The sequence below is a fragment of the Chrysochloris asiatica genome, unplaced genomic scaffold (genome assembly GCF_000296735.1).
Source record: "Chrysochloris asiatica unplaced genomic scaffold, ChrAsi1.0 scaffold00017, whole genome shotgun sequence".
NCBI lineage: Eukaryota > Metazoa > Chordata > Mammalia > Afrosoricida > Chrysochloridae > Chrysochloris > Chrysochloris asiatica.
The window spans coordinates 28754208-28777274 of NW_006408535.1; the positions used below are offsets into that span (position 1 = coordinate 28754208).

Sequence of the window (23067 nt, forward strand, 5' to 3'; positions counted from 1 at the left end):
GAGTCCCTAGTGCCCCCAAAGCTGGGAGCTACTGGAAGATGTTGCCGGAGGGATGGGGGGAGGGCGCTCATGCCCCGGAGCCTCCCTGCCTGGGAGCGGCGGGCAAAGAGGAGGGGCCTAGCTTGACACTCCCCCCCCCCCCTTTCTCCGCAGCCACTCAGGATGAGGGTCCGGCCCTGCCTGCCCGCGCTGGGGCTCCCCCGCCCGGCCCCGGTCTAACTGCCCCCGCCCCCAGGCCTCGCCCGGCTCCTAGGCCCTTAGCCGGCTTCCCAGCCCCAGGATGCGCTGATCCGCCGGGGGGCCGAGGCCGCGCCAACTACATGCATGTCCCCCGGGGGCAAGTTCGACTTTGACGACGGGGGCTGCTACGTGGGGGGCTGGGAGGCGGGGCGGGCACATGGCTACGGCGTGTGCACCGGGCCTGGCGCCCAGGGCGAGTACAGTGGCTGCTGGGCGCACGGCTTCGAATCACTGGGCGTCTTCACGGGGCCTGGTGGACACAGCTATCAGGGACACTGGCAGCAAGGCAAGCGCGAAGGGCTGGGCGTGGAGCGCAAGAGCCGCTGGACGTACCGCGGCGAGTGGCTGGGAGGGCTGAAGGGGCGCAGCGGCGTGTGGGAGAGCGTGTCCGGCCTGCGCTACGCCGGGCTCTGGAAGGACGGCTTCCAGGACGGCTACGGCACTGAGACCTACTCCGACGGAGGTGCGAGTTCGGTTCACCGTCTGTCTTCTAGTTCGCTTGCGCCTCCCCGGCGGCCTGCCCCATATGCCTTTCCTATCCCTATGCCACCCCACACCCCCGTCCGCGCCCATCGTTCTGACCGCCCCCTCCCCCATATACACACTTATTTGACCCCAGGCTACCAGCTTCTTCCTGCCCCCAACCATTCTGCCCCACCCCTTTCTGTCTGTCCCCATACCTCCCTAGTCTTCCTATCCCTCTACACTTCCCACTCTACCTGTTTTGCCTGTCACATGCTCATCTCATGCCCCCTGTCCCCTATCCCTCACTTTTAGTGGGTCTGCCTATCCCACTTCCTCTATCTCCTACAGTCCTTTGCTCACCCATCTGTCTGTTCTATAGCTCTCCTGTCCACCTGTCCCGCCCCTTCCCTTGTCTACCCACACCGCCAAAATCCAGGGCCCTCCTGTTACCTGCCTGCCTTCATTCTGCTCTTCCACGCCTGGCCTGTCCCAACTAGTGGTTTTCCAGGATCTCCAAGTTAACTGGCCCACCTCTCAACTTTGACTGCCAGGGGCGCTTGGGATCTGGGGTGCAAGTAGGGGTAAATCCTGACTCCCCGCCCCCAACACGCCCGCAGGTACCTACCAAGGCCAGTGGCAGGCCGGGAAGCGCCACGGCTACGGGGTGCGCCAAAGTGTGCCCTACCACCAGGCGGCCCTGCTGCGCTCACCCCGCCGCACCTCCCTGGACTCCGGCCACAGCGACCCTCCGACGCCACCTCCGCCCTTGCCCCTGCCGAGCGACGAGGGAGGCAGCCCGGCCTCGGGCTCCCGAGGTGGCTTCGTGCTGGCTGGACCTGGGGACGCCGACGGGGTGGTGTCCCGAAAACGCACCCCAGCAGCCGGCGGATTCTTCCGCCGCTCCTTGCTGCTCAGCGGGCTCCGGGCCGGCGGGCGCCGCAGCTCTCTGGGCAGTAAGCGGGGCTCTCTGCGCAGCGAGGTGAGCAGTGAGGTGGGCAGTACAGGACCTCCGGGCTCCGAGGCCAGCGGGCCCCCGGCCCCAGCCCCGCCCGCCCTGATCGAGGGCTCGGCCACTGAAGTCTACGCCGGCGAATGGCGCGCCGACCGGCGCAGTGGCTACGGCGTGAGCCAGCGCTCCAACGGGCTGCGCTACGAGGGCGAATGGCTGGGCAACCGGCGGCACGGGTACGGGCGCACCACCCGCCCGGACGGCTCCCGCGAGGAGGGCAAGTACAAGCGCAACCGGCTGGTGCATGGGGGGCGTGTCCGCAGCCTCCTGCCTCTGGCACTTCGGCGGGGCAAAGTCAAAGAGAAGGTGGACAGGGCTGTCGAGGGTGCCCGTCGAGCCGTGAGCGCTGCCCGACAGCGTCAAGAGATTGCTGCAGCCAGGTGGGTGTGAGGCTCTGTGCAGAGGCCAAAGCTGGGAGAGTGCCCTGGGGATATGGAAAGACGAAAGGGAACCAAGGCTCATGGTTTAGTGCCTGGTGAAGGAGAAAAGCAGACCTACGCCCAAGAAGTTGTAGCCCTGGATATTTGGAGTGTTTATATTGGGGTTACAGGTGGTTGGTTGGTTATTGGTATAACTATGGGTGGCTGAGTATTTGAGGAAAGGGCTGTAAACGTGTGTCTCGGTGTCTTTTGTGGAGCTATGTGTCTGTGGAATACAGCTGGCGTGTATGCAGAATCCATAGGTGTGTCTTGGAGTAGATCTGTGTATTATATCCTACAGGTGCAGAAGCGTCTTAGAGCACATGTCCCTAGTCTTCCTCTTCTCACAACTGATCCAATCTCCAGAGCTCAGACAGCATCAGCTCAGGACAGACACACGGACTCCCCAAATAGTCTGATACCATTTCAGCTTTGGGCTCTGGGGACAGGTCTGGCATAGTTGACCCACCATCCTGAAATGATAGTTCCTCCAGCTTTCCTCACCTGCATCCCCTTACCCAGCTAATAAAATTTCTGAACATTTGTCTGTAAATAACATTTTCTCTCTGTGAACCATATTACATTCCCATATATCAAAACCCTTACTATCAAAAACAATGCTTCCCAATAGAAATATAATATAAACTAAATATGCTATTTTAATTCTTCTAGTAGCAACATGTTTTAAATAGTTAAAAGAAACAAGTAAAATTAATTTTAAATTTTAGTTATAAACCAATATATCCAAAAAATTTCAATATGTAATCACTATAAAATTATTAATTAGCTATTTTATGTACTTTTTTTAAAACTAAGTCTGAAATCTGGTGTCTTTCACACTTGCTGCACATTTCAATTCAGATGAGCCACTTTTCAAGTGCTTAAGCGTCATATATGGCCAGTGACTGTTGAATTAAAGAACGCAGATATAATGGGAGTTAAAAAGCCGTTTGTAATGAGATTCACAGACCCCTGATTTATACCTTCGCACACCTGAATATGTACACATTAGATTTTCTTTTAAAAGGTAGGAGGGTAACAGTTGAGGGATTTTGTGTAAATTTGGGACTGTTTGAGAGGGTGCAGATCAGAATATGTCTAAAGATACTTCAGTGGCAGGTTGTGTGTGTGTGAGTGAATATGAACATGTCAAGTCTAGAGAATGTGTATCTTTAGGTGTATCTGCTGTCTGAGTGGTTAAAGTCCAGCTTCTTAAGCCAGAGAAGGAGGAATGCAAAGCACCAGAAACACTTTGGGCTAGAGAGGGAGGGGGGATGTGCAAGAAAAACCTGATCTCTGTAGCTAGAGAATCAGGCAGTGGGAGGAGGCTGGTTGGTTTCCCCAGCAACAGGCCTGGCAACCCTGATTGGCTGTTGGTTACCATGGAAACAGCAGAGCCTCAGCAGCAGGTGCCTGTGCCAGGTAGTCTGAGCCTGGCCTGATGCCTGAGGATAGACTGAATCTAATGCCTACCACTTGATTATCCGTAGCCTCTTTACACAAGAACAAGACTCTTATCAGTGCACCAGTTTCATGGCCAGCAAGGAACACAGTGCAACCCAACACTGTGATCCTCATATCCTGCCCCAATCTCAGTTTCAGAACAGGGCTGTCATACAGGCTTTGGAAACCCTAAGACAGAACAGGGTCATCTTAGATCTTTCTAAACAGATTTAAAGGTTCTTGGCCCACCAGTTTTAAGGGGAAAGGGCTAACCATGTCTCCCCAAGAGGTGGACCCAATGCTACAGTGGACATCACCATTCTCCCCACTCCCCTGATACAAGCCTGCCTTCCCAGATGAAACAGGCCTGTCACCAGAGGGAGTTAAGGGTCTGGATCCATTCACGTCCATGGCAAGTGCATCTTATTACCTCTATTGCTGCTTCTTTGTGTCTCACCTTCAGTCAAAATAACTAATTTAATGATTATGAGGCATCTGCAATTAATAGCAGAGGGGAAAGGGGAAGAGAAAAAAATTAAGGAAGCATCTGACATCAGAGGGTGAGCTGAGAAGCAGCACTGGGGGAAGGACTAATAATGCTTCCTGCTTACCTGTACCTCAGAAGCAGGGTAGAATGAGATGAGAGTTGTGCAGGAGACTAAGAGCTTATCCAAAAGGTAAACTCCCAATGGTTATAAAGCATGCATCTTAGCAGAGAGAGGGTGTATGATAACAGCAGAAAGGGGGATCCACCCTTTTTCCAATTCCAGAACTCAGGAAAGGGTGAAGTGGGGCAGTGGCAGTGATGGAGGGGGAGAAGGATGTGATAACAGAAGAGAATGCAGAAATCAAGATGTAAAATTCTCATGTCAGGAAATTTGCCCTGGAAAAGGTAGGGTTAAATAATAAGATGGAATGGTAATGGAAAAGGTTCTTACCACAGGGGAGAGGGCGGGCGGCCCCAGAGCAAGGGGGTGGGGGAGTGGTACAGCTGCTAGGAGGGCAGGATAGCACGGTCCAGAAAAATGCCCTGGATCCCACAGGGAAGTATGTGATCCAAAGAGGGGCAATGAGAAGAGTCAATGAAAACACAAAGTACCCATAGCAAAGAGGGTAGCAGGCCTAGCTTGAAAGCACCAAGCAGGCGTACCTCCACAAGGATGAGCTAAGAAACAGAACAGGAGTGGAAACGGGAAGTGTTACTACAGGACATAATGGCAGAAGGGTGAGAGGAGCAGGAAGGTGTGATAACAGTAAGCTCAGCCCCATCTGGAACAGGAAACTGAAGGGAGCTGCCCTCACCTGCTGGGGAAGGGAAGCAGCTAATCGAATTTGAGGAAGGGTAAGGATGCTGGAGGCTGTGGTGTGGTGCAATGTGGGGCGGGGTCTGAAGCAACTGAGCAGGAGCTCCTTTGAAGTAGAGGAAGGTCTTCTAATTCTCCATTTCTGGACCCACAGGGCAGCAGATGCCCTCCTAAAAGCAGTGGCCTCCAGCAGTGTCGCCGAAAAGGCTGTGGAAGCAGCTAGAATGGCCAAACTGATAGCCCAGGACCTGCAACCCATGTTAGAAGCCCCAGGTGAGGTGTGGGCAGCCTAGAGGTGGGGGGATGAGCCCCTTGGGGAACAGGACTGGCCTGGGTGCTGTAAGGACTCCCAGGGATGGGAATAACCAAGGTATGAGGTTCTAAGTGGATGGAGGGTAGGGCCAGGCCCAGCTGTTTGGGAAATAAGATCAAGAATATGTGATGAAAGGTTATAAGGATGCAGGAGGGGGAGTTGGGGGCTGGCAGTGAGAGGCTATCGGCTCGGGGATACCCAATAACGGGGTAAAAAACTAACTTCTCCAGTCCAGGGCCAGTTAAGCTCCTCTGATTCTGAATTGTCCCTGCCCCAGGCCGCAGACCCAGGCAGGATTCAGAAGGATCCGACACAGAGCCCTTGGATGAGGACAGCCCTGGGGTATACGAGAATGGACTGACCCCCTCAGAGGGCTCCCCTGAACTGCCCAGCAGTCCTGCCTCTTCTCGCCAACCCTGGCGACCCCCTGCCTGCCGGAGCCCACTGTCTCCTGGAAGGGAACGGGGTCCCTTCTCCAGCCCCAAAGCTTGGCCTGAGGAGTGGGGGGGGCCAGGTGAACAAGCAGAGGAACTAGCTGGCTATGAGGCTGAGGACGAGGCCGGGATGCAGGGGCTAGGGCCCAGAGACGGTTCCCCACTCCTTGGAGGCTGCAGTGACAGTTCAGGAAGTCTTCAAGAGGAGGAGGGGGAAGATGAAGAGCCCTTGTCCCAGTTAAAGGCCCCAGGAGATTTGGAGCCTGGGTCCGTAGCCACTCCAGCCCTGAGGGGCACATCCTCCAGGGGTCCTGATGCTGGACGCCTGATGGAAGAACTCGAGGAGCCTGCTGCAACCGAGAGGCCTGCCCAGCCGGTGAGACCCTTTGTGCCCTCTGAGTCTCAGCTCCTTCCTAACCCTTCATCCCCTCAAAACCTTTCCTCTCACCCTTTCCAGACCTGTCTGATCCCCTGACAGACTCTGATTTGGACACAGCTTCCTCTCTGCCTGCCCAGTCTTGGATTATATACCAACCTAAAAAAAACCAGAGAACTTTCAAGCTGGAAACAATCTTAAAGATCTTCAAGTCCAACTCCCTCATTTGACAATTCAGGGAACTGAGGCTCAGAGCACTTAAAGTAACTTGTCCAATAATTAATAGAAGAGCTAGAACATCTTTCCTTGTCCTCTTTCCATACCATTTCCAGCTCCCAATTTCCTACTCCACCCCCACTCCTACCTCCGCACTTTCTCTCTTTGGTACCCAGAAATAAAAAAAGAAAAAATTATTCCCTCCCTATCATGACTGTCCCCCTCTCCTGGGAAGACAGGAAATAGGAAAGGCTGCTGAAAACCAGGAGGGGCGGAGTTTCTCCAGAACCCGCTACTCTGATTGGACTCCAGGTCTTCTCCTGTTTCCTAGCAACCACATCCTCACCCCTACATCTCTCTGCCTTACTGCAGTAACAGTTGCTGCTGCCAAAGTCTGCTACTAGAGCCAAGCAACTCTTGCCTGGGCCACGTGACATGCTAGTGGGAGGGGAGAGATGAGGAGGAAGGGAAACGGGGAAGGAGGAAGGGCTCTCCGTACATTGTGTGTGCCAGTGGGAAGATGGGCCCATGAATGGGAGAAGAGGGATGTTTTGCAGTGGAAAACAAAAGTTGGAGCACTCTCACATTTCTGGCAAGGAGAGGAGGGGAGAAGGGCGTAAGGTGCCTGGTGCCTGGGACTCTTTAAGTTAGGTTGAACAGCTCTATCCCCAGGAAGAAGGAACCTAGAGCTGGACCTGATCCTCAGAGACTGAGTCTGCCTTCCTCTGTCTCTCTAGGGAGCTGCCAACCTCCTGGTGGTGGGAGCCGTGGCCCTCCTGGACCTCAGCCTGGCATTCCTGTTCTCCCAGCTCCTTACCTGAGGCTACTTCCTGGCCTATTTCTGGCTTTGGTTCTGCCTCTTCACCCTCTACACCTGCCTTTTTCTCTTTTCCTCCTCTTGGTTGTATTTTCTCTTGTTCTTTTCCTTTTCTATCCCCCTTTGTTTTTCTTTGTCCCTCTCTCAGATGATCTCATTTATTCTAAATCTGTCTCCCTTTTCTTCACTCCCTTCCCCACCCCACCCCAACCCCTTCTCTTTCTCTAGATTGTTTACATATGAAGGGCTTTTCTCTCTCAGAGTTGCTCTCTTCTCTGAGACACACAAATCAAGTCAGACCATTGCCCCATGCCTCCCTCTTTCTTTAGCCCAAAACTTCACTGAGGATGGGGGTTTGATGTCTTGAGGAATCTCCTGGAAGGAAACGGAATGAAAAGGGGGAAGAAAGTGGAGAAGGGGTGACTGAATGCTGAGCTGCTGTCACTCCCTGACCCCAAGGGGCCAGGTGTCCCTCTGAGGCTTAGTTAAAAATTGGATGTCAACCTCCACCTCCTCTTGGAGTAGCTTACCTTACCTCCAAGCACTGAGCTAGGTGTGTCCCTCTGAGGCTTAGTCAAAAATTGGACGTCAACCTCCACCTCCTCTTGGAGTATCTTACCTTACCTCCAAGCACTGAGCTAGGTTCGTGCCTAACTCAGTCTTTCCCTGAGGGAGATATGGGAAGTGAAAAACAGAAGGGCTCCCAAACATCACCCTCGTTCTTTCCTCAACAGCCAGCCTCACCTCCAATCCCCTATGGTGGCATGCCAAGAGCAAGTATAAAGGAACAAAAAGTATCCAGTGCAACCAAGTCCACTCCCTCCCTAATTTTGCCACTGACCTCTTCCACCCTTCTGTCTCCCTCTGAAAGTTTGGTTGGTCTGGACTCACTTGTGGCCTTTGATTACATTCCTAAGGGACCTGAAGAACGCATTTCTACTGCAAAGGGTTAGAGGCACTTGAGCAAGGGTCTCACTCCCCAACTCTTATCAGTTGTGGTGAGGGGGAGGCACTTCTGGGAGATGGAACCAGACAACAGGAACTCACAGAGCAGCAAAAGCTGTGACAAGTTTAGTCATCTCAAAATGGGTGATAACTCTTCCCCCATCACATCACATCCTGGTGTAGCATTGTAGGATAAGCACTGAACTGCTAACCATGAGGTCAGTGGTTCAAACCTACCAGCCACTCCTCAGAAACCCTATACAGGGTCGCTATGAGTCAGAACTGACTCGAAGGCACTTAACAGTAACTTAACAACAAATCAGTCGCATCAGAATCTGTGAAATGGGAAGACTACAGAAGGAGGGGATCAAAAGAAGTTGACCCCTCACATACTTACCAGGCATGGCAGAGGTAAGAGTCAAACCTAGGGTGAGAGGTGGGTGGAGAGCCCTGTTTGAGGTTGTGCCTGATCTCTAGTACTACCTTTTCCCCTGGGGGCAGAAAGTTCTAGGAAGTGGGGCCAGTAGGACTCCCAGGGGCTCTTTCATCCCTCCCCTGCATGAGGCAGAGGCAAGCTGCCTGCCAGTCCCCTCCCTCAAGGAATGGCCTTGCCTGGGAATGCCCACCACATACACCCTCTTCTTTTGTTCTAGTCAAACTCTGTTTATTCCTTGGCCTGCCTCTCTCCTTCCTCCCCTCTCAACCTTTACTTCTGATTTCTATTTCATGGAATTTGGGATTGAAGTTAAATTACAACAGTGCCGCCAACAACAAGTCTTGCAGGAAAAAAAACAAAAAAACAAAAAAAAGAAATTTAACAAAAAATATATTAATAAAAAAGTTCAAAAAAGGGGGGGGATTGTCATGTCCTTTGGGGTGCGATGGCTTCAAACCCAGGCTGAGGCTCTTTGGGTAGTGATGCTGTACGAGGAGCCCTCTTGGGGAGCCCAACTTTTCTGCTGCGGATAAAAGCTGCTTCCCCTAAACTCCAAAGCACGAAGTTCAGTGTCATAAAGAGTCTAAAGAGCTCTACAAGGAGGGGCGGGGTCGGGTGATGGAGGCGGAGAGACGGACGTGCTAAACGAAGCACCGCCCGTTGGTCGGCCCTGTACCAGGAAGCGCTAGAGGGAAAGAGAAGCGAGAAGTTGAAACAGGAGTCAGGTGAGGCTGGTGTAAAGGGCTGCTCCTGGGGTAAGGAATCTGAGGCTGCCTGAGATAGAAATGGGAGGTGGAATCCCACGGAAGAAGAAGTGCGGGGACCCAAAAGGAAAGGTAGGGATGGGTAACCAGGTGTGTGCTTGCGGAAAGGAGAAAAATAGGAGGGGCTCTGGCGCATGCTCAGTAAGGATGGGAGCGGGTGGCGGACGCATGCGTAGTAGGAGTCCCCTAAGTACTTAAGGGGAGTCCCTGCTGGGGACAGGTAAAAGTGGCCTCAGTTGTTGAATAACAGTTGGACACATTACTGCAGGGTCTTGGCACAGAGTAAACCTAGGCAGAAAGGCCAGGCATACACGACTAGAGAATGCTAAAGCCTTCTCCATTCCTGGGCTCTGCCCCCAGGATGATGACGCCTTCGCTGAAGCTTCAGGATCTTATAGAGGAGATTCGAGGGGCCAAGACCCAGGCCCAGGAGCGAGAGGTGATCCACAAGGAGTGCGCACACATCCGTGCCTCCTTTCGGGATGGGGACCCTCTGCACCGGCACCGCCAACTGGCCAAACTGCTCTACGTCCACATGTTGGGCTACCCTGCCCACTTTGGACAGGTATGGAGCAGAGACGCCTCCCTCTTGAGTTTGAAGAGGAAGACCACTTCACCCACCTGTGCCTCGAATTTGTCATTCCTCAATCTCTCAGCCCTCACAACGTGCACCTCAAATCTCTCCCATCACACCCCGCCCCCCGTTGGTGAAGAAGTGGCCTGAACCCTTCATTCTCTGACCAGCCTCATTCAAGACACCTTATCCTCTCCGCTCCTATTCCCGAAAGTCCTAGTTCCTTGTACCTGCCCACTAACACCTGAATCACCTAAGCCTCAGGTCTTGTTGAAAGGAGGGTGATGGGATGTCATGTCCCACAAATCAATCTGGTGTTGAGCAAGAGGGAGCAGGAATGTTTGTGACTCTGGTTTCACCCCTTCCCTCCCAGATGGAGTGCCTGAAATTGATCGCCTCCCCCAGGTTCTCAGACAAGAGGGTAGGCTATCTGGGGGCCATGCTTCTACTGGACGAGAGGCAAGATGCCCACCTACTCATTACCAACAGCATCAAGAAGTGAGAGGGCCGGGGCGGGGGGTGGTTCTGGGAAGTACTTGGAGTCAGGGAGATGGGAAAGCAGACAACTAGGAGATGCCAAGGGGCTGCCTTGGTGTAGGTACTAGGAATAACTGCTTTTCTCAGGCTTGATTGACCCTCCTTCCAACCCTGCAGTGACCTGAACCAGGGGATTCAGCCAGTACAAGGTCTGGCCCTGTGCACTCTGAGCACTATGGGCTCTGCTGAGATGTGCCGGGACCTGGCCACAGAGGTGGAGAAACTGCTCCTGCAGCCTAGCCCCTATGTGCGCAAGAAGGTGAGGTGGCAAGACTCTAGGCACTAGCCCCTAAGAAACCATCCTGTCTGCCATGTGGTAGTGGCTTGCCGTGGAATTTGGTGGACACCTGCCCTGTCTTGAGCTCCCTGACCTCTGCAGGCTGTTCTGACTGCGGTGCACATGATTCGGAAGGTCCCTGAGCTCTCCAACATCTTCCTCCCACCCTGTGCCCAACTGCTTCATGAGCGCCACCACGGTAAGGCCATGGGACTCCCCATCCCCTGCCTCAGCTCTGGCTGTGGACTGAAGAGGTGAAAATTGTGCTAGGAATACTGGCACTTAGAAGGGCAGCACTCACACACAGGCAGTAGACTCTTCCTTGCCCCTGGCCCATCCTTTGCTTCCCCCACCCTGACCCCAGGCATCCTTCTGGGCACCATCACGCTGATCACGGAGCTCTGCGAACGAAGCCCTGCAGCCCTTGGGCACTTTCGAAAGGTGGGCTGGTGAAGGAGCAGACCCTGAGCCAGGAAAAGAGGGGCGGTGGGACTGAAGGTTGAGAGGCTAGGAAGAATGCCCAGACAAGGCTGTGCCCTCCCTCCAGGTGGTACCCCAACTGGTGCAGATCCTCCGGACTTTGGTGACATCAGGATACTCCACAGAACATAGCGTATCTGGAGTCAGCGACCCTTTCCTGCAGGTGGGCTGACCAGTATGTGCTGTATCTCAGCAACAGGGGTGGAGAGCCTTTTTCTGCCAAGGGCCTTTTGAATATTTATAGCATCATTCACAAGCCATACAAAATTATCAACTTAAAAATTAGCCTGCTATATTTGGTCAAACATTTAATTAACTGACCCCTAATGTGATGGCTAAGGAGCTCTGGTAGCGTAGTGGTTATGATTTGGACTGCTAACTTCAATGTTGGCAGTTCAAAACTACCAGCCGTTCTGCGGGAGAAAGATTAGGCTTTCTGCTCCCGTAAAGATTTACAGCCTCAGAAATCCTGTGCAGGGTCACTATGAGTCGGAACCAACTCCGTGGTCCTTAACAACAACAAATGTGACGGCTAAGGAGCTCTGGTAGTGTGGTTGTTACGAATTGGGTAAACTCAGGGTCAGCAGTTGGAAACTACCAGCTGTTCCATAGGAGAAAGATGAGGCTTTCTGCTCCCATAAAGATTTACAGCCTCAGAAACCCTATACAGGGTCACTATGAGTCGGAATCGACTTCATGGCACATAACCACCACCAATGTGATGGCTATGGAGTCCTGGTGTGGCGCTATAGGTTAATGCACTGGACTGCAAAGTCAGTTTGAACAGCAAGGTCTGTGGTTCAAGCTCACCAATCACTCCTCGGAAACCCTATACAGGGTCACTATGGGTAGGAACCAACTTGACAGCACTTAACAACAACAACAACAAGGTAATGGCGAAGGTGCTCTGGTAACTTAGTGGTTATGATTCAGGCTGCTAACCTCAAGGTCAGCAATTCGAAACTACAAGCCATTCCACAGGAGAAAGATGAGGTTGTCTGCTCCCATAAAGATATACAGCCTTGAAAACCCTATACAAAGTTGCTATGAGTCAGAACTGACTCCATGGCACACCACCACCAGTGTAATAGCTGGAGCCCTAGTGTGGCACTGTGGACTGCAAAGTCAGTTTGAACTGCAAGGTCGGTGGTTCAAACTCACCAGCTGCTTCTCAGAAACCCTATCTAGGGTCACTATAAATCGAATTGATTCCACAGCACTTAACAGTAATACATGTGATGGTTGTTAACTGCCATTGGGCCAGACCAAATGATTTTGAGGGCCTTATACAACCCACAGCTCAGACGTTCCCCACTCCTACTCTAGAACAAAAAGAGCTTGGCAATAAGACCTTTACCAGTGGCTGTGTCACAGAGAACACTTTGGCTCAATCCATGTCTTGGGGAGGAAGGTGGTAGACAAGGGATTGCCTAGGTCATCCCCAGGACCAGTGTGTATGAGGGGTAGGTTACCCCCCTGTAACCTGGTCAGAAAATCCAGATTGACAACCATTAAAAAAAAAAAAAAAAAAAAAGCCTCTCCCAAACTCCTCAGGCCTCACATACCTGTGGTTCTTTTTTCATGACCCCCTAGAAAGACAAAAGGAAAAGGAAAAGGCAAGGAAGCACTGGGAGCCAGCCAGACGCCTCGTGATATACTCCTCAGTGTTTGATTTTTTTCCCTTAGCCCCCATGACTTCTTATCCTATGAGCCCCTTTCAACCTTTAACCCAACCTCAGGTCCAGATACTTCGTCTGCTTCGGATTCTGGGCCGGAACCACGAGGAGAGCAGTGAGACCATGAATGATTTGCTGGCCCAGGTGGGGAAACTAGGGAAGGGGCAGTGATTCGGTGTTGCCCTGTGACCCCACCCTCCCTGAGCATCCTCACCTGACCACTCACCATGAGTGACTATATAGTATCACCTCTCTCTTCCCCTGGAGACTGAACCCCATGAGGGACCTAATGTGTTTCCATGCTATAGCCCAGTATCCATTTGACTGGTTGAGGAAAGGACAGCGCCCTTTCAGATGCATCTCCTCTCTTAATCCATGCAGGTGGCCACTAACACGGAAACCAGTCGAAATGCAGGCAATGCAGTCCTGTTTGAAACAGTACTCACCATCATGGACATACACTCTGCAGCTGGCCTACGGGTATCATATGCCTCTTCTACTACAGCCCTACCCACCGCCCCCAACCAAGGCACACAGGCCCTGTTCACTGGTTTCTCCCCGCCACCCGTGGTCATGTGCCCTGTGGTCCTCACTCTTGAATGAGCAGGTTGCACCTTCCTTGTCCTCAACTTCTGCCTCCCATAGGTTCTAGCTGTCAACATTCTTGGCCGCTTCCTACTCAACAGTGACAAGAACATTAGGTAATAGTCCCATTGCCTAGCTGGGTCTGTGCCACTGAGCCCAGACCCTCTGCTGTCTTGCTCCCAGAGTCTCTTAACAACACCTGTGCCCAGGGCAGGATAAGGGTTGATGGCCATGGGCATAATAGGGACTCTCCCACACTGACCAGGTACGTAGCCCTGACATCATTACTACGCCTGGTACAGTCTGATCACAGCGCTGTGCAGCGGCATCGGCCCACCGTGGTGGAATGTCTGCAAGAACCTGATGCCTCCCTTAGCCGGTAAGCAGGGCTGAAGAGGATAAGAAGGCCCATGGTGGCTACGATCCGGGTCAGCCTAGAGCAGCTGAGTGAGGCACCTAAGGGTATTGGTGCCTGGGAAAGGTGAAGGTCTGAGATAGGAAGGGGGTGACCTGGGGCTGTCTTATATCGACACCTGTATTTATACATACACCCGTATTTCTCCTGCTAGACGGGCCCTGGAACTGAGCCTGGCGCTGGTGAACAGCTCCAATGTGCGAGCCATGACACAGGAACTACAGGGCTTTCTGAAGTCCTGTCCCCCTGATCTACGGGCTGACTGTGCGTCAGGCATCCTGTTAGCTGCAGAGAGGTGAGATGACAAGTGCCCAGGAGGGACGAGGAGGTAGAATTTGGGGAGGGTCAGTGCTAGGACTGATGAGCCATGTGTTCCCCAGGTTTGCCCCAACCAAGCGGTGGCACATAGACACTATTCTGCGCGTGCTGACTACGGTGAGGCAGGGACTGGTGTAAGAGAGCTGGGTGGAAATAGGCAGTTCATCACAGTGGCTTGGCCATGTTCACCTACCCTCAGGCAGGAACCCACGTGCGGGATGATGCAGTAGCCAACCTGATCCAGCTGATTGGAGGAGCCCAGGAGCTACACGCCTATTCTGTGCGCCGCCTTTACAGCGCCCTGGCAGAGGACATTTCCCAGGTATTGTGCCCACCTGCCCAGGCCCAGTGCTGCCCACTCAGTCCCTCAGCCCTTCCTTAGCCATCTACTGACTACCTGATTCTTTACTATAATTTTTTTCCCTCAAAGTCGCAGCTATCTTCTTAGTGGAGGACCCACTCCAGGGTAGAGACCTCATTTTCATTAGAACACTTGGACTTTTCTCCTGGCTTTGATACCTACTGGCCTTGTATCACAGATGACTAATTTGACTTTATGCTCAATGTACTCAACTCTTTACCCCGCCTACTAGATGGGGCTGTCTTAAGGATCAAATGAGATATTTTTGTGTGCATTAGGTTTTATTACCTTAAGTGCTGAGTAGATTAGCAGATGCCAGCCAGTATCTGTAGCCCTTTTATCCTTAATAGAGTAGATAGTCAGAAGCCATCCACTCCTTCAAGGGAGGGGCCCCAGAAACCCTCTCATTTGCAGCACAAGGTGTTAGACCTTGTAGTTGTAACGCTTGGCCACCAGAGGGCAGTGGGAGCCCAGTTGCCAGCACAGACCCAGGTAGCAAAACTCTAATGCAACTATCTGTGGGCAGAGGCCCTGCCCTTTTTCCCAGCCCTCGACCATCTTTCCACAACCTAAAGCGATACTGCAGGGTGTGGAAGTCCAAAGGTGTTTCTTGTCTCATGCAGCAACCACTGGTACAGGTGGCTGCCTGGTGCATTGGGGAGTACGGGGACCTCCTACTCGAGGGGAGCTGTGAGGAAATCGAGCCTCTTCAGGTGAAGCCTGCACTGGGATGCACCAAGGAGGGACTCAGGGAGGGCAGGGCTGACCTGTGGGGTCACTGCCTTTGTCCACTTTTGAAGGTAGAGGAAGAAGAGGTGTTGGCATTGCTGGAAAAGGTGCTGCAGTCCCATATGTCCCTGCCGGCCACCCGAGGCTATGCCTTCACAGCCCTTATGAAGCTCAGCACCCGATTCCATGGGGACAACAAGTAACAAAGGGTCCCGATTCCACCCATAAGCCACTCTCTTGAAACCCCCACTTTCTGAACTTCTCTCTAGGCACATCCCCTCTACCCCCCTATCCTTGTTGCTGTTAAGTACTGTCTAGTCAGTTTGAATTCATAAAGACCCTGTATTAGTTTCCAAGGAGCGACTGGCAGGTTTGAACTGTTGACTGTGTGATGGTTGTTGTTAAATGCCATCGAGTCAGTTCTGACCCAAGCGACCCTGTATAGGGTTTCCAAGAAGCAACTGATGACTTTGTGTTAATTACTGGAGTGTGTGCAGTAATTATCCTACAGAGGTACACCAGAACTACACACACATACCCATCCTAAGGCACTTACTCTTGAGCCAAGCATCGGGTAGCACCTTGCTCTCTGGGGTCTCTCCTTTCCTACTTATATGCCATGTTGCGGCCCAGCCGCATCCGCCAGGTGGTGTCCATCTACGGGAGCTGTCTAGATGTGGAACTGCAGCAGCGGGCTGTGGAGTATAACACACTCTTCCGGAAGTATGACCACATGAGGTGCGTTGAGCACTCAGCTACAGTGTGGGGCCTAAACTCCCACCTACTCCCTAATGTTCCTTTCTGGGTACCCTGACCTGTGTCCTTCATCCTGGGTAAGAGACTCCCACCCACAATGCCTTGAAGTTAAGCTAGCTTCCAATCCCCTTGCTCCTCTGAAAACCAGCAACCCTGTGCCATCTGAGGAAATCAGAGGGGAACTTCTGACCTGCTATGTGCCCAGGGCTCTCCAACTTACTCCTCCTAGGAGCCTCTTGTGAAAGACCTGAAGTCCACAAAAAGGGTATCCCAAGGGAGCACACTTGTATTCCATTCTTAGGGCTGCCGTCCTTGAAAAGATGCCTCTCGTGGAACGAGATGGCCCTCTGGTTATTGAGGAAGCAGAGGAAAGCAAAGAAGCCCAGCTATCAGAAGCAACCCCCATCCCCACAGAGCCCCAGGTGAGGAGTCTGGAATAAGGCAGATTTGGTCCACTTCCACCCTCAGGCCTGACCTTCATACCCTTTCCCCTAGACCTCAAAACTCTTGGATCTGTTGGATCTCCTGGATGATGATACTGAGGATGCCCAGCATCTTGCCCCTCGGGATCCCTCCCCAGAAGGTGCTTTAGGGCACCTTCTCAACCTGCCCTGCCATCCTCCAGCACTGTGTAAGTCTCAGCAAGAAGGCTGGCTCTGAGAGGTGGGATCAAAAAGTACTGCTACTTCTTAGCCAAGAACTAAGGTTCACATACCCTCTGCCCTCATGTATCCTCTTTTCAGAAGATATAAGGTTAATTATACCATGGTCATCCCCTCCTGGATACCCTTCAGTGTCTTCCCATTCCAGATTCTGCCCCTTGGCCTACAAAGTCCTGCTTCCTCCCTAGCCTGTACTCCACTGATCCCTCTCAGCTCCTCAAATGCTCTCCCCTCAAGCCTTTGGCATTTCATGTTTCCACCCCCATCCCACCCCTACCCCCACTGGTCTTTTCCAGCATATCACATGACCAGCTCATTCTCATTCTTCAGGTCTCCGCTAAAATGTCAGAAATGCCTTCTCCCACCACCCCCCTCTAATTACTTTGGCATAATTCATTTCCTTCCTAGCACCTAATACAGTCTGTGATTATGTTGCTTATTTTCTTGTTTATTGTATCTCTCGCTAGATTGTAAGCTCCAATAAGCCAGGGGTTTCATTTTCATGGCTATTTTGTCACTAACATCTTAAGTAGTACCTGTGTGCTCAGGTGAGTTTTTGTTATCTCCAGACCAAACACTACCTCCCATCCCAAACCTCCAAGTGTTTGAGCGCGAGGGACTACAACTGAATCTGTCTTTTGTTCGACCCTCTGAAATCCCTGCTCTGCTTTTAATCACTGCTACTGCCACTAACTCCTCAGGGAGTGATGTCACCCACTTCGTCTGCCAGGCTGCTGTGCCCAAGGTTTGTATTAGACTAGAGTTCAGAGGTGGCCTGGGCTCTCCAGGGAAAGAGGTCATTAAATGGAGGAAAGTTGGGAGAAAATGAGATGGAAAGGGCGTGGTGTGGAGATCTACATAGAGGAGTTAGGGGAAGAGGTTCAGGAACTGTTGGACTTTAGGGGTTGTCTGAGCCCTGCCAGCTGCCTTACTGGTCAAACCTCCTTTGTTCAGAGTTTCCAGCTGCAGCTACAAGCCCCTAGTGGGGACACAGTTCCAGCTCAAGGTGGCCTTCCCATTACCCAGCTTCTGAGAATCCTCAATCCTAACAAGGTGAGTTCCAGGAGCCCCCATGGCTTATACCAGCGGAGGGAGAAGGCCCAGGTGCTAACCCTGGTCTCTGTTCTCCTATTTCTAGGCCCCCTTGCGGCTAAAACTGCGTCTCACATACAACCACTTTGGGCAGTCGGTGCAGGAGATCTTTGAGGTGAACAACTTGCCTCTGGAGACATGGCAGTAATGGGGTGCAGTCTCCATCCACAGCCTCAAATCCTAAATAGGGTGGGTGAGAGTGGGGGTGGGGCTGCCACTCCAGCAGTGTGGAGCCCACGCCTGAGGGTTACCAGCAGGTGGTACTCTAGCTCTGTGCTTCCCACTGCAAAAAAAAAAACAAAAAAAAAAAAAAACGGTATTGGCTTACCCTCCTCCCCCTGTAAATAATGAAAGCCCAATAAAACGTGCAGAGGGGGAGAAGCCATATTTGGATATATTTGAAATATAAAATGTATATGAATAACGTAAAGGGAAGAAGTATTCTTATCTAAGGATTATGTATCTTCCCCTGAGCCTTTGAAACCTGTTTGCATGAGTAGGATTTTCTCTCTACCTCTCTCTGGCCCCAGGAACACATTTGCCCCCAAGCTTCCACTGGAAACTTCACTCTACCCACTGAGGCACAATGGCAAAATCAAACCCAAATTTCTAAATTTCCAACAGTGATTCCAACCCTGTGTTTCCCCAACCTAATGCTATTCTTCCGTACCCCAAGGCAGGGAAATCCCTGCTGCCTCTCTTCATCTCTAACTCAGCTGTAAGGCGGTTTAGGAGCCGCTGGCAGAATCAATGGCATCGACCAAGGGAGAGGGGGGGCAGCAAGGGATTTTCCTGTGCTTAACTACTGATCACGGCTAAGTGGAAATCCTATAAACACGAGCGGAAATCAATGGAGGCTGCTTAGCGGCCAGGGGAGAGGGGCGGCCCACAGATTGCATCTGATGGATGAGGGAGAAGAGTCAGCCAGGAAGGATTTGAGGAAGGGTAGGTCAAGGAACTGGCAGAGCTGGGGAGAGGAGTCACTGTTACAAGAGGCTCAGTGAGCCCAGAAGTGAACACTGTTAGGCTCAGAGCTCTCTCCCCCTTCTAGTAAGTGACACCCCTAACCCAGACTACTGTCTGGATGTTCTGTTCCCTGTGGCCTCTCTCTGGAGCGGTTCACTTCTAGCAGGAGGTCATAGTCCTGAGGCCGGAAGCGCTGCAGGTAAACGATCAGCTTGGCAGGCGGTGTCTCCCGTGTTGGCACACCTACAGACAAAAGGACAGTAAGGAGAGAGCCAGACAGATCCAAATGCTTTGACTCAGCGCCTTGCCCACCCAGCCAGAATCCAGAGACACTGAGGCAGCATTGGAAGCCTCAGTGCTATCCAATAGACTGCATAACCCACTCCCTGACTGACCCATGGAAATGGACCCTAAAAAAGCCAGTGTAGGCAGGAATGTGGTTAAGAAAGTAAATGAGCCACTCCAGCAGGGAGAAATGGTGACAAGGCACCAAAGGTGCCACAAAGACAGACAATACTTCAATAGCAACTCAGTACAGTGGTTTCTGTCTCCCAATCAAGATCAAAGCCCATCTAGGCAGACTAAAGCTCATTAGCTTAGTAATGATGCCCATGCCGAGATGCCCACATCCAGAGAAACAAGAGCTGTAAAAAGAATAGAGAAGAAGTTATAGTCATGGGGCAGGGTCCACATAGAATCTGGCCTCCATCTGGTGTGGTGTGGCCCATTGCCCACTGTCAATCGTCTGTCCCTGGCAGCCTGGTGAACACAGAGCAGGAAATTCAGTGTATGCTTGCTGAGCAGGGGAAAGTGGCATTCCAGAGCTATAAGGTTTTTTGGGGTGCATAACCTTAGACTTGTGTGGATGAACTGTCTACAAGAGAGCTAAGCCTAGGAAAAGAAAAATCTATCAGAGCTTACCAACATTCTTAATTCTACCAAAAGCCAACAGGAGCTGTTCAGCTGTTAAGTGCCATCAAGTTGATTCTGACTCATAGTGACCCTGTATAGGTTTCTGAGGAGCAGATGGTAGGCTTGAACTGCCAACCTTGTAGTTAGCAGTCCAATGCTTTTTCTACAATGCCACACCAGGACTCCATTAAATGAGGATCTTGTTGTTTGAACTCATAGCAACTCCGTGTAGGGTTTCCAGTGAGGGCTGGTGGGTTTGAACTGCCAACCTTGCAGCTCAAACTGACCTTGTGGTCCAGTGCATTATCCTGCAGGACTCCAAATGAGGATCTAAGTAGTAGTAAAAATGAGAGTATGGGGGAGGAAGGAAGGATTGAAGCAGAAATGGACAGAGACCTGACAAGTGGAACTGAAGGAGACCTGCAGTGGCTAGAGATGAGATGGCGAACTAGCTGAGGCGCAATATCTGAGATGAAGACTAGAGACATGTGGAAGGATTAAATCCAGTTGCATAGCTACTGTGAAGCAGAGGAAACCATAATCAATAACCCCAGATCAACCGGGTCCACTAGAAAATGACTAACACAATGCCCATTACAGAAAGAGTCCAGAAGCCCTCCCCCACTGCATGATGTAGGAAGTACATCCAGATGAGGAAAGTGGGGAGCAGGGGCAGCACAGAGGAACCGGTTTCCCTCACCAAGTAGGCTGCTGAGGCTGTGGATCTTCTCCAGGGCACTTGGCACGTCAGCCTTCTCTTGCACCAGGACCTCCACTTCACCCACAGTGTAGCCAAAGTCGGCCGAATCCAGGTCCACCCTGAGTGGCAACTCCTCCTCAGCCCCAAAGTGCACCAGCTTCCAGGCACTCCGCTTGGTCACAAAACTAGCGACTTCCTGCAGTCCCAATGACCTTAATGCATCAGTCATGCCTCCAGCCCCTAACCCTTCAGCCCCCAGCACCTCACAGAGCTGGGCCACAATTGCAGGCTCAGCCGTGAGTTCCAAGTACTCAGTGTGGGGTCCTGAGACACCTGCAGCTACAGGACATTTGAACTCCCATCCACTACCCTCTCGCTGTCGCAGCCAGTGGTCAGCCTTCATGAGGCTCAGCTCAGGAGTGTCATAGTAGCTGTCTCGGAAGGTGATCCGGTGCTCCAGGGTGCCCCCCAATTCCTGCAGCCGCTCCTCTGTGCCAGGACCAGGGATGAACTTGCGCTCCACCTCAATCAAACCCTGGGCCATGCTACCTGCAACCAGTCAATCAACAAACATTTGCTGAGTTCTAAAGTCTGTGCCGGAAGACTGCTTAGCACAGCCCCCCCGGGGAGCCTGGAAAACCTAAGGCATACATACACTGTCTCAAAACTTCACTGCTAGGCCTGCAGCCCTTTCTCCCTACCGTTGGCGATGGATGGCCCAGTCTAATATTTTTATGGCTCCACTATAGTAACAGAATACTGGTTAAATCCCTTCCACCAATGATGTGCTTAATCCAAAGGCCTCCCTAGAAAGGAAGGCCAGGTAGTGCGTGTGCTCCTTTCTACACTTACCCTTTATCCTTTAGTACCCCAGTGGCTCACAGTCCAGGATGACCACGCCCTTCCCTGGCACCGTCCAGATCGGTGGTGCCCTGGTCTCACCTCAAAACCTGAGGGTCTCCCTCTCGCGGGACCCGGGGGTGTGGATAGGGAACCCACGCCACACCCGCGAAGAATGCTGGGAGCAGTCTCTGGCTCTGGACATCGACCCGACTCAGCGCGCTCGGCCGGACCCAGCACTAGCGGCCATATTAGGCCTGGTGTGGTGGTGCAGAGGACAGGCCGGGGTTCCAGAAATCTCCTAGGTTATGAAGGGGGAAAGACTCTAGCAGTGGGCAGGAAAGCCAGGCCTTAGCCTCTGCGCTCTACTCCTTATTCCCAACCCCTCCTGGCTCTCGAGGGTCGGTACGGGTCTCAGGCCTTAGGCCGAGCCCGGGCTCCCTGGGGTTCGGGTGCATGATGGGAGATGTAGTTCGAGAGAATGTGCGTTCTCTCCCCACCCGTCGCTATGGTTACAGGAAAGCTGCAGCTACTGCCCACTGAGCTCTACATGAAGCTGAGGTTTTTAGGCGGTGCGAAGAATGGAATGAAAAGAGCTAGGCCACAGTCAGGTCTCCAGCCCTCTCACAACCTGGGCAGATGGGCCTAGAATACAATCCAAAGTTTACAACATTCACTCAAATACTGTTCAGCAGATAATTAACTGATTTTTTACGGTGGCTCTTTAAGCACAGGCCTGTAGTAATAAGCTGGAAAAAAAAAGAATATTTAAGACCAATCCGGCTAGTCTAGAGTTTTACAGGGGATTTAATACATCTGTCGTATGTGTTCAAAGTAAGGAGAATAGGAAACGTTCTGTGAGAGGTGGGGTTGGTATTTTGGATCATAACTAAATACATGATGGGATTTCAACAATTGGAGTCCCAGATGGAAAAAAAGAGCAGCCTGAGCAAAGGCCCAGAAGCTGGCCAGTACCTGGATAGTGTGTAAGGATGAAAACGAGGCTAGAAGTGCAGCTGAGGCGTTGGAAAAGGCTTTGAGAGCCAGGCTTGGAGCTTTGTATCAGGAGTAAGATACTTAATGTTCATTTAAAATACAGGAAGGCTTGGAGGCGGCCCCTGGACTACTTGGGAGGCAAAGTAGAGAAGGCTCCTTCTCCTAAGGAATATCATTAATGGGAGACCATAACTGTATCTCCGGATGAAGTAAGTTGCTGAGGAATAGTAGCTCTTATCATCTATTATGCTCCTTTCTCAGTTCTTGACACCTACTCCTTCCCCAGTGTGCTCCTGGAAACATATATCCAATGGGTAAAAACACTTGCAGAGAACATTGGTTCACAGACAAGGCATCTTGAATTTGGATGTCTTGGATGCATCCCTCTCCCCCACTCCATGCCAAACACTATTAGGCATTGAGGAAAGCCCCCTAAGCTCCTAACTCCTTTCGCTAGCCTGATTTTTCATCCATCCTTTCCTTGCAATTTTGTTGCCCCAAGAAGACCTCATAACTATTTTTGAGTTGTAAAAGCCAATCTCATGGGGCTTAATGGAATGGAAAGACCATAGACTCCAAAGCCAGACATCCCTGGAATTGACTCCCCACTCTACTTCCTGTGTGTCTGACCTTGGACAAGCTACTCCACCTCCCTAAACCTTTGTTTTCTCATTGTTAAAATGTGGGCCATTTCAGTTAATAGTAAGGATTTGATAACAAATTATCTAACTCATAGTAGATTCAAATTAGTTTCTTTCACCTTCCTTTTTCCTGTGAACTTTGGGGTTTTTCTTCCCTTCCTTTTTTCTTTTTAAGAGTAGGCTGTAGCAGCTAATGTAAGCTTTGGAGCAAGACTGCTGCTGTGGGCTGTGGAGCAAACTTGTTTCTGACTCATAGCAACACCCTGTACAGTGTTTCCAAGGCTATAAATCTATTACAGTATCAAAAACCTCATCTTTCTCCTGTGGAGCGGCTGGTAAATTCGAACTTCTGATCTTGCAGTGAGAAGC

The 23067-nt window shown here is 51.7% G+C and overlaps 3 protein-coding genes across 4 annotated transcripts; 2 read left to right on the forward strand and 1 right to left on the reverse strand.

Annotated features, from left to right (window-relative positions):
• The first annotated feature begins 225 nt into the window (after nucleotides 1-225).
• Nucleotides 226-7040, forward strand: JPH4 (junctophilin 4). The gene is made up of 5 exons (XM_006835420.1): nucleotides 226-703; nucleotides 1323-2094; nucleotides 5035-5153; nucleotides 5471-6003; nucleotides 6957-7040. Exons 1-5 carry the CDS (start codon nucleotides 325-327, stop codon nucleotides 7038-7040), a joined length of 1887 nt encoding a protein of 628 aa, XP_006835483.1. The 5' UTR covers nucleotides 226-324.
• Nucleotides 7041-9542: 2502 nt separating this feature from the next.
• Nucleotides 9543-17791, forward strand: AP1G2 (adaptor-related protein complex 1, gamma 2 subunit). Of its 2 annotated transcripts, XM_006835421.1 has the most exons (21): nucleotides 9543-9746; nucleotides 10129-10253; nucleotides 10410-10551; nucleotides 10672-10768; nucleotides 10934-11010; nucleotides 11117-11212; nucleotides 12789-12869; nucleotides 13107-13205; nucleotides 13371-13426; nucleotides 13576-13689; nucleotides 13880-14020; nucleotides 14106-14160; nucleotides 14243-14365; nucleotides 15028-15117; nucleotides 15205-15332; nucleotides 15767-15871; nucleotides 16191-16311; nucleotides 16385-16520; nucleotides 17121-17296; nucleotides 17506-17604; nucleotides 17690-17791. In XM_006835421.1, exons 1-21 carry the CDS (start codon nucleotides 9543-9545, stop codon nucleotides 17789-17791), a joined length of 2367 nt encoding a protein of 788 aa, XP_006835484.1. The 2 variants fall into 2 exon arrangements, with proteins under 2 accessions (XP_006835484.1, XP_006835485.1); XM_006835422.1 differs by lacking the exons at nucleotides 9543-9746; nucleotides 10129-10253; nucleotides 10410-10551; nucleotides 10672-10768; nucleotides 10934-11010 and adding an exon at nucleotides 10093-10107 and having other exon boundaries at nucleotides 12789-12859; nucleotides 13160-13205.
• A 915-nt stretch (nucleotides 17792-18706) lies between these two features.
• On the reverse strand, nucleotides 18707-20765 carry THTPA (thiamine triphosphatase). Its single transcript, XM_006835423.1, has 2 exons — nucleotides 20222-20765; nucleotides 18707-18852 (listed from the first exon to the last, which is right to left on the reverse strand). The coding sequence occupies exons 1-2, from the start codon at nucleotides 20763-20765 to the stop codon at nucleotides 18707-18709; spliced, it is 690 nt and encodes a 229-aa protein (XP_006835486.1).
• Between the last annotated feature and the right edge of the window lie 2302 nt (nucleotides 20766-23067).